We start from the raw sequence: 10,828 nt of genomic DNA on the forward strand, positions 1-10,828 counted from the left end.
TCATCTCAACTACGATCCAATCCTCAGCTTCATGGGCATCATATGATGGTGTATTACACTGATATCACTACAGGTGACATCCACAGAAGAAACCAATACTACAGTGTGGCATTGACCACACATTGAAACATGTGAGGTAGAAGTCTCTCACTGTCATATAAAAACACAAATGGTGTGCTTTTTGAATTGTCACAGGAGCAATACATGAACGTCAGACTCCAACTCTACAACTCATAATTTACTTGGACAGATGATACACTAAATTCCACTGAAATAGTGTTGCTATGTATTAGTGTGATTATGTATTCAACGGAAGTGCTATAGTGGATATGGTCATCTTCAAACCCAAGGTTCTATCTTACCTATCTGCAATATCAGAGCATCAATATTCCACAAGAACCACTCCAAAGTTACCATTTTCAACAGTGCATAAGATTATCAAAGATACTCTTCTCTCTTCAGAGACTACTGTATGCAGCCGATATGTAAACCCCTCGGCTGGTGGCGCGGCGGCCGCCCCTCGGCTGGTGGCGCGGCGGCCGCCCCTCGGCTGGTGGCGCGGCGGCCGCCCCTCGGCTGGTGGCGCGGCGGCCGCCCCTCGGCTGGTGGCGCGGCGGCCGCCCCTCGGCTGGTGGCGCGGCGGCCGCCCCTCGGCTGGTGGCGCGGCGGCCGCCCCTCGGCTGGTGGCGCGGCGGCCGCCCCTCGGCTGGTGGCGCGGCGGCCGCCCCTCGGCTGGTGGCGCGGCGGCCGCCCCTCGGCTGGTGGCGCGGCGGCCGCCCCTCGGCTGGTGGCGCGGCGGCCGCCCCTCGGCTGGTGGCGCGGCGGCCGCCCCTCGGCTGGTGGCGCGGCGGCCGCCCCTCGGCTGGTGGCGCGGCGGCCGCCCCTCGGCTGGTGGCGCGGCGGCCGCCCCTCGGCTGGTGGCGCGGCGGCCGCCCCTCGGCTGGTGGCGCGGCGGCCGCCCCTCGGCTGGTGGCGCGGCGGCCGCCCCTCGGCTGGTGGCGCGGCGGCCGCCCCTCGGCTGGTGGCGCGGCGGCCGCCCCTCGGCTGGTGGCGCGGCGGCCGCCCCTCGGCTGGTGGCGCGGCGGCCGCCCCTCGGCTGGTGGCGCGGCGGCCGCCCCTCGGCTGGTGGCGCGGCGGCCGCCCCTCGGCTGGTGGCGCGGCGGCCGCCCCTCGGCTGGTGGCGCGGCGGCCGCCCCTCGGCTGGTGGCGCGGCGGCCGCCCCTCGGCTGGTGGCGCGGCGGCCGCCCCTCGGCTGGTGGCGCGGCGGCCGCCCCTCGGCTGGTGGCGCGGCGGCCGCCCCTCGGCTGGTGGCGCGGCGGCCGCCCCTCGGCTGGTGGCGCGGCGGCCGCCCCTCGGCTGGTGGCGCGGCGGCCGCCCCTCGGCTGGTGGCGCGGCGGCCGCCCCTCGGCTGGTGGCGCGGCGGCCGCCCCTCGGCTGGTGGCGCGGCGGCCGCCCCTCGGCTGGTGGCGCGGCGGCCGCCCCTCGGCTGGTGGCGCGGCGGCCGCCCCTCGGCTGGTGGCGCGGCGGCCGCCCCTCGGCTGGTGGCGCGGCGGCCGCCCCTCGGCTGGTGGCGCGGCGGCCGCCCCTCGGCTGGTGGCGCGGCGGCCGCCCCTCTGGTTGTATCTCAGTTGCCATAGCCGTGGTAGTGCATTGACTCCCATACATACAGCATGGCCACCGTCTGGTTGTAGCACATGCTTCTCTGGTAGTTTGGAGGTGCTGTAGTTCCTGATTTTGCTATGTGAACCCAGTGTCCAAAACCCATATGCCCAACTTTCGAACTTTTTCCCCATTTCGTGCAAATGGGAGGTGGTGGTGTTATGATCACAGTTCATCACATTTGGCAGTTCTCAGCTACACTGACCTGAATCACTGCGGATTAATGCACTTGAACAATTACTAAATCTCTAAGGGTTTTCCTTAACATGGAGAGTCACTAGTGTATTAACAATCCACCTTAAAAACATTTTTTTGCTGTGCTCTGTCTGGATGCACAAATGTTTCTGGCTGCCTCAGCTGGTGTCACAGATCCACTCAGCATCTCCAAATGACAAACTGACTATATATAAACTCAAAGAGCAAGAGTGAATACAAATAAAAAATGGCTTTCAATAAATAAACCGATAGTAACTGCATAAGTAACATGCAATACAAAGATGCTGGAAACTAACGCACCAACCTAGTACAATGAACAGATACTGGCTGAACTTCACTATATAACAATTTTTAATTTTACTTCTCTGCTAATTTATGAAGCTCATGTCAGGAAGCTCACTCATCATACAGTGTAAGAAAAAAAGAAACGAAGCAATTGCCTAACATACTCATAGTAATTCTGATGGTATTATACAAGGTATGAATGAAAATTTATACAATTAATTTTTTCCGTTACTCTTACTGATCCCACTGCATATGGACAAGTTGGGAGTGAGTTAGGAGGGTGAATTGGGATCCGGGGGGGGGGGGGGGGATGGGAACAGGGGACACTCATCTTTCCAACACTGTCTTGCTCAGTCTCCACTCTCAGACTTTAAGTCAGAATAGCCATTTCCACTAACTTGACAAAAAGTTATGCTGACATCTCGCAAATGATTCAGCAAGCCTTCAGGTACACATGTTTTCTTACATCTGTTTGAGTGACTGAAGCCATTTACGGAGCCCCAGGAAGACAGTGCTGTACATGGACATCAAGCAGTGAAATAGACAAGATGATGATCTTGTTCATGACCTGTCAAACACCTGTCATGCTGATGACGGCAGACACTTACAGCTATATCTATGTATTCCACAGATGAAACTAGCAATTACACTATGGCCGAATTCCCATCCACATGTCTCTCTGCCAACTGGCACTAGTTGGCAGCACTGCCCCAACTCTTACAATCCTAACTTGGCTCCAGAAGACTTTTTCCTGATCCTGAGAGGCACAACCATTGGTGAAAAATGTTTAGGTGGCAGAGGACATTATTTTGAGGAATGTTAATCATGTATTAAAAAAGTTTTATAGATTACCACACATCCAGTGTAAGTTAGTTTCACATTTACCGTAACTACTGTACGGTTAACAATTAAATTTACAACCAGTATGTTTGTTCTGCTATTAGTGGTTTTGACTAACCTGACTACATTATTACCTTAAAAACAATACTAAACAGAACAATTTAAAAAATGATAGTTGTCTAACAATACATAAGTGCATACATGCCTTGAATAATTAAATATACATACATATATATATATATATATATATACATACATATACATACATACACATACATATACATATATATACATACATACACATACATATACATATATATACATACATACACATACATATATATATATACATACATACACATACATATATATATATACATACATACACATACATACATATATATATACATACATATATACATACATACATATATACATACATACATATATACATACATACATATATACATACATACATATATACATATATACATACATACATATATACATACATACATATATACATATATACATACATACATATATACATACATATATATATATATATATAACAACCAAATTAATAAAATTACATAAATAACCAAAAGATAGTTGACACATACCACTACAAGCAAGGCCATAGACAATTGTTATACGCTAGACAGATATACTGTATGATAAATCACTGAACATTTTAACAACCTACAGTCTGATTCACCAATAATGGTAGTTCGTGCAGGTCGAGGCACAGATGGGGATTGCAAGCTATACTGCTGACAACGCCTATGATAACCACAGCAGATGGCTCAGAAAATGAGTGCTCGTTGGGTTCACGGAACAAGCCGAAGCTTGCCCACCATCGTCCTTGACTAACTGTAGACATGATATAAATGCAAATATACATGCGTAAATTCAGAATCACACAACCTCTCAAGCAAAACTGATTTCAAGGACAGCAGATTTTAACTGTAATCTTCTGTCTCGCATTACATTACTTCCATATTTAATATTAGAAGTAATCTAGTATCATATGTTTACTGTTATCTTCTCTATCAATGAGTAACAACAGTACATTTTCATTGCCTTAAAATTGTATAATGCGAAAAAAAGTTTGCTGAGTCTTATATCACTGAGTAGGTAATTAATCCATAATTACTTTGCAGCTACAACAACAATCAGTACACCAAAAAGTTTATAGTGTCTCCACAATATCGCCAAGACTTTGTTTTGCTTCACAACAAGATCTTAGAAAAAAAACGAAAAAAGAAACATGAACACCTTACTGTGTCACTGAAACTAAAGCAATCCCTTTTAGTACTGACTCTCAGTACAATGCGTGGTCTGATTAAAAAAGAACTTTAACGTGGAGTGCTATTCAAATATTAATTAGATATTTTAATGCTTAACTGACAGAAAGGTCTTGATAAGTTCCATTACAAAGAAATTTATTTATCTATCTATTTATTTATGTCTGTGGACCATTCTGTACAATTGTATTGGTTAGGTTTACATGAAGTTAAAAATTACCAGTCTCAAAAAATTCATAGCTAGATGCATATATCAGTAACATTACTTATTTCTACAAAAATAGCGTCTAAAAAACATTGATATACGTATACAATTACTGAGGATTAAAGTCACACTACATGTTCTGAAAATTTTTGCATATTTGCAGCTATATATGAAACTTTTAGTTAGTTTTTTATTTCTAGATTACTTTACATCTCAATGGACAAGTTTTAATTAAGAGACATTTTGATTTATTTCTTAAAACAGACATGTTTTCTATAATATTTATATAGTTTGGCAATCTACTGTATAGAAGGCATCCTGCTATTACAAGCTTTTTGATAGTGTTTGTGGTGGTTAGTGTTTAACGTCCCATCGACAATGAGGTCATTAGAGGCGGAGCGCAAGCTCGGGTTAGGGAAGGATTGGGAAGGAAATCGGCCGTGCCCTTTCAAAGGAAGCATCCCGGCATGTGCCTCAAACGATTTAGGGAAATCACGGAAAACCTAAATCAGGATGGCTGGAGACGGGATTGAACCGTTGTCCTCCCAAATGCGAGTCCAGTGTGCTAACCACTGCGCCACCTCACTCGGTTTTTGATAGTTAATTGGAGTCTATTTCCTCCTATGTGACAATCATTTCCATTTCTTGTGTATTGATATGGACATCTCTGTTTAACAATGCAGCATGGTTACTTTTTACATAATTAATTGTTTCATATACATATAGTGATGCTACTGTTAATATGTTTAGTTCTGCAGGAATCTCTAGGAGATGATTTTGTTATGCATCTTACAGCAGTTGAATACGCAAATGAGTAAATAATATTGTCTGTGTACAATCACCAAATGGTCATCCTGAAATGTTTAGAATTAAGTTAGAGGCATTGCTGCATATAATTTTTTCTTCCCTGTTTATGTTGAATTTCGAAGTGTGTGTGACAAAAACTTGTCAAAACAAACTCATACAGTCATTTACATGTTAACTCCTGGATCACAACAGGTATAAGAAATTCCTCCAGGACCATGCTTAACTATAAACTGGAAAGTTGTTCTGACCCCAAGATCAAAGAACATTTAACTAATGACAAAAAATATATATAAAAGCAATTACAAAAGCAAAATTATTAAGTAATGATAAATTAATAAAATCTGGCAATAAAGTAAGAACTACTTGAGAAATTGTGAAAAGGGCAGTTGTGAGGCAATTGTTTTAATCTTACCTTCAAGATAGAACTCAGGTGGCTGAAATCACCACAGAACATAAAAATCAGATGCAAAGAAATTGGAAATAGGCGTCCCACAGGGCAGTGTTCTTGGTCTCTTATCATTCCTGCTTTATATAAATGACATAAAAAATCCGAATATTTCTACCAAAATAATATTGTTGCAGATGACACGAGCATAATTATGATAAAAATCATTAACCACCACAACTGACAGTCCTGAAATATATAAACAATGGTTTAATGTTAATGAGTTAAACTTCATCCAAGTAAAACAGATTATATACAGTATGGCAAACCAACCCAAGATATGGACCTCCAGTTACAACTAATTGATAAGGAGGTAGAGAGTGTGAAATCCACAATGTTTTTGGGCATGCACATTGCTCAAACCTTCAGCTGGAAAGACCATCTCAAGTATTTATGCCAAAGGTTCAATTCGGCACGTTTTGCATTGAGGATATTATCTAGAGGATGCAGCACAGACGACTAGTGTATTTTGCTTACTTTAAGTCCATCATGTCTTACAGCATAGTTTTCTGGGGGAAAACTGAATCAAGCTTAATAGATATCTTCAAATTTCGGAAAAGAGCTATATGAATCATTAGAAACAATTCTCCAAGAACTCATTGTAGGTCACTTCTCAAATAACTACAAATAAAATACCATCACTGTATATATTTAAAAGCATCTGTGTACAAGAACACAAATGAAAAATCTATGTACAAATGAGGACTGCCACAATTATAATACTAAGAAGTCTTAAGAATTTGTATGTAGAAAGGGTAAGGACAACACAATTCCAAAAGCATGTAAGTTATTTTGGAGTAAAACTTTACAATGCTCTGTCAGTGTACATAAAGGAAACAATAGACGAAGTAAAATTTAAGACTAGGCCCAAAAATTACCTTTTAAGCAAAATCTTTCTATGAGATAGTTGAGCACTTTGTGTATAAATTTATTGCCAAACATTTTAATTTATATGTATGAATTGTACTTTTAAAAATGCCTTGAAAGTGATATTCCATTATTATGTTTGTAGTACTCCTATGATAACTTTGTTGTGACAATTCCTACATAAAGTAAATGATTTACAGGAAGATAATAAAATGAAATGAAAACATATAAATGACCTTCCATCTACTATACAAGAAGCAGAATTGTTTTTACTGATACACCAGTACTGTAATCGATCCAAGGCTACATGCAGAAACATAAGAAATGGCAAACAGTGTTCTTAAAAGAATCACTGACAGGTTTTTCATGAATGGTATCACTGAATTGTAAGGAAGTACAAACACTCAGTTCTGTATGTCTGGCAGTACTACACCAATGGTAAGTGTAACACAAGTTGCAACCAATATGGCTGAACAGTGAACTGTTTCATGTGTACCCAATATGAGAATGAATAGTTTTGTGAGTAACAAGAGACTGTAAAAAGTAAATAATATGAAGAATGAGCACATACACTCCTACAGCAGTTCAGTACTTAGCGAATTCACGTCTTTTTTTATCCCTTAATGATAAAACTGTGTGTAAAAATTCCTCTCACTCAAATACTCACATCACCATGTTGTGCTTATGAAATTCCATGCAGTTTGGGTGCACTGTACATATAAATCAGTGTTTTAAATAACTTCATATCACAAATCTGAAATACACTGAATTGCATGAATGCAATGGAACAAAGAGAGAACAACACCAGTATTCAAGATATGATACTATGTAAAGTGGTCAGTGCAAGGTTCAAACTTAATTGTATACATGCACCATGTGCATTAAAAGAAAGACTCTCCTCAACTATACAAATAAACAGAATTGTACAAGCAGATACACAGGATGACATTTCCTGACAACGAATGAACGATGAAATTTTGGGAGTAGATTCTCCAACTGAACATCTTAAAGATAAGAACAGTTAAATCACACGAGTGTGACAAACAACGGATTGATCTGTCCTAGCAACAAAAAATAGACCACATCTTGCAAGAGTAGAAAACACAAAACAGCAACACTGCTAAACGTGATACATTCAACTCTTAGTAAAATGTTCTCGTGTTGACTCACTAAAATGGCAGAAACAGTGAGCGCACTTTAAATAAGTGTTCTCAAGACACAAGTAATTTGTCAAACCCTGGTGCGGTACTGAACGAAGGTACTAGAGATATTCATAACAAAATCAAACACCTGGGAAAAGAAGATGCACTAACAGGGTTTGCGATGTCACTGAACTGTTGACCAAACTACGGCTGTCAGTTTCGTGGTGTGATAGCCGCACACAATGCCTCTATGGTTTTTCATGGCTCATTCAGGGTAGCTGGCTTCTGTTGATAAACTTCATTCTTCATGGCCCACATAGTTAGAAGTCAAGTGGCGTAAGGGCTGGAGACCATGATGGCTACTCAACAGCTCCTGTTCGACCTGTCCATTGTCCAGGTAAATTTTCATTTAAGTAGGCTATGGCATCTTTGTAGCAGTGAGGCGGAGCGCCATTTTGGTTTAGGTAAATTCTTTCATTTTCAAACATCTTTGATATGACAGGTAAAATCAATGTTTGTAGCATATGAAGATTCACTTCACCTGTTAACTGTACTTTCAAAGAAGAATGGGCCAATCAAACCGTGCAATGGCAGATCACACCACACGTTAACACATGCTGGATTAATGTGCCTGTCGAAATGAAGGTGAGGATTTTCGGGAGCCCGGTACACGCATTTGTGGTGGTTTGAAATACCGATTAATTTGATTTGGGCTCGTCAGTGTAGACGACCGCTGCAAACCGTTTATGCACACAAAGCATTCTCACTACTCCATCCTTCGATCCAGGTAGTGATCATTCATAGCATGCAGTGATCTTTGAATGTACTGCACATTTTCCACTTTGCACTGTCATCTACTGCAAAACGTGTGACTACACTACCACAAACTTGCAACAATATGTAATTTTGCTCCAAAGATACTATCAAAGAATATCTACTTTTCTGGACCCCTCTATGTAGCAGATTATATCACGTAGCCTATGTGACAGGTTCTATTACTATTTCAGTAATCATATTTCGCATGTTACCATTGTGAGCATCTATGATAAATGATAGAAACGCAGGGAAACGACGAGTAGGTGACATTGTGTTAGGCAACCATGCTTCACCGCAGAGAGTGGAGGTCGCAGTGTGTGAAGTTAGAAAGGCTGCAATATGTAGCAGATCTGATGACAAAGTACAGTGCTGCATGTGTTGAAGATGTGTGTCTGCAGCAGATGACCTTACTTTTTTCCATGTAGGCCCAACAACATCGTCAAATGCGATATTGTGGCTTCACTGTGACTGGACCACAGATTAATATAAACATGTTGCCCAGTCAAATGAACATCCTCAGTACATCAGATTGATTGTTGTTCCTCAATACATCATCACCCAGGCAAACAACTTCTCTGTATATGGGAGGTGCAGGCAGTATATTGCTATGGGAGATATCCAACACTATATGCAGACACATGGAGTACATATTCCTTCCTGGAGGGAATGGTGGCGTGAGAGTGGGCATCCAGCCACCAGCTGCCATTAACACTGCCAAAACCGTTACAAAAACGCCGACCTCACATTGAAACTGTAAAATCCAAAGAGGAAGAAGTATCAGTGGGGCAAGAACCGTACGTTACTCCAAGGTTGTCACAATTTTCTCCTATGTTTTTAGAGGTTATCTAAGACTGATCACACATACAAGAGGGAGATTCACGGAGGTGAGTGGAATGCGAATTCAATCATAAAAAGCTAATGAAGCCTTTACACTTCTGAAGTGGGACATAAAAGAACAGCTGACACTTTTGGTATTACACAAATTCTAAAAATAATAGTTAAAATAACAAGTGAACAATCGAAAAAAAACTGAAAATATATTTACTTTGTCAACGAGTGCAGCTATGTCAAAAATAAAACACCACCTTGGATTATACCATTTAATGATAATGGTTCAGGAGGAAAAATATGTGGAGTATTCAAAATGAAGTAAATAAAATATATTCACAAGGTATAGCAAGTCGTGCAGTTGACAATTCATATAGCACAAACAGGTTTAATTAAAACAGTTCCCTGGGCTCACGATGTAGGTTTGGCAGATGATACATATATGTTAGGTTCAATTAGTAGTCCTGCTTTTTCGACTAATGAAAAATGTAAGTCCAACTTGCAATGCAAGAAGAAAGTGAAAAATTAAAACCAATATCTAATAATATAACATTATTTGTTTATGATCAGTGTGCGCATTCTTTGAACACTGCTGCATCAAGAGACTGGGGAGCGGCTCGTGAGCTGCTGTTGGCGAAGTGATCAGTTAAGGCTATCCAAACAAATATGCATATAATAGGATGGCAATACAAGACAGATGTAGTACCACTATCACAGATTAAGTTGCTCTCTATCATTCTAGCAAGTAATCTGTATGTTATATAAAAGCACTAGCAGATATAAATTAATATGATTAATTTATTTTTATATTTTACTTTTAGAAATGTCCAACGATATGTCTTTTGAAGCTGTAGAAAGTTTGGACATCAATTATAGTGATTCAATTCCTTCTGTATCAGATGCACATGCAATGAGATTCAGACAAATCTGAAGATATTACTACATATTCAGATGAAGTATGAAGTAGAACTATTTCTGTTAAACAAATAAAGGAAAGTTTGATACACATTTCCTTTGAATGGACTAAAGACATGAGTATGAATCCATAGAAATACAGAACTACATCTCGAGCTTATGCAATTTGTTTTACATTAACTTGGCCTAAATGTATTTTTAATTAATGCATTCGTGAAGTTATTGAAGAAACAACTTATATATGCTACTGATAATAGTTTCCAGTGATATTTTGACTGGAAATTAAAAGAATTTAGAATATAAGATCATGTCATGCGGTATTTGGCTATAATACCTGATATATATCTCATATAAAATGGTAACAACATATTCAGTACAAGTTTCCGATTAAATAAATTATTCTGGTTAATTGTAATATATTGCGTATGTAATATTGGAAAACTACCTTTATGTAAATTACAAAAATAATGTAATGTTGCACTGAAAGAATTAACTA

The 10,828-nt window shown here is 41.0% G+C and overlaps 1 protein-coding gene across 1 annotated transcript; it reads right to left on the reverse strand.

Annotated features, from left to right (window-relative positions):
* Positions 1-465: 465 nt before the first annotated feature.
* Positions 466-1,635, reverse strand: LOC126293583 (basic salivary proline-rich protein 4-like). Its single transcript, XM_049986858.1, has one exon. The coding sequence runs from the start codon at positions 1,633-1,635 to the stop codon at positions 466-468; it is 1,170 nt and encodes a 389-aa protein (XP_049842815.1).
* Positions 1,636-10,828: the final 9,193 nt, after the last annotated feature.

This window comes from Schistocerca gregaria, chromosome 10, assembly GCF_023897955.1.
Source record: "Schistocerca gregaria isolate iqSchGreg1 chromosome 10, iqSchGreg1.2, whole genome shotgun sequence".
NCBI lineage: Eukaryota > Metazoa > Arthropoda > Insecta > Orthoptera > Acrididae > Schistocerca > Schistocerca gregaria.

Excerpts from the sequence above, each read along its gene's own strand:
- LOC126293583 (XM_049986858.1), bottom strand. The coding sequence starts at position 1,635 with ATGGCAACTGAGATACAACCAGAGGGGCGGCCGCCGCGCCACCAGCCG.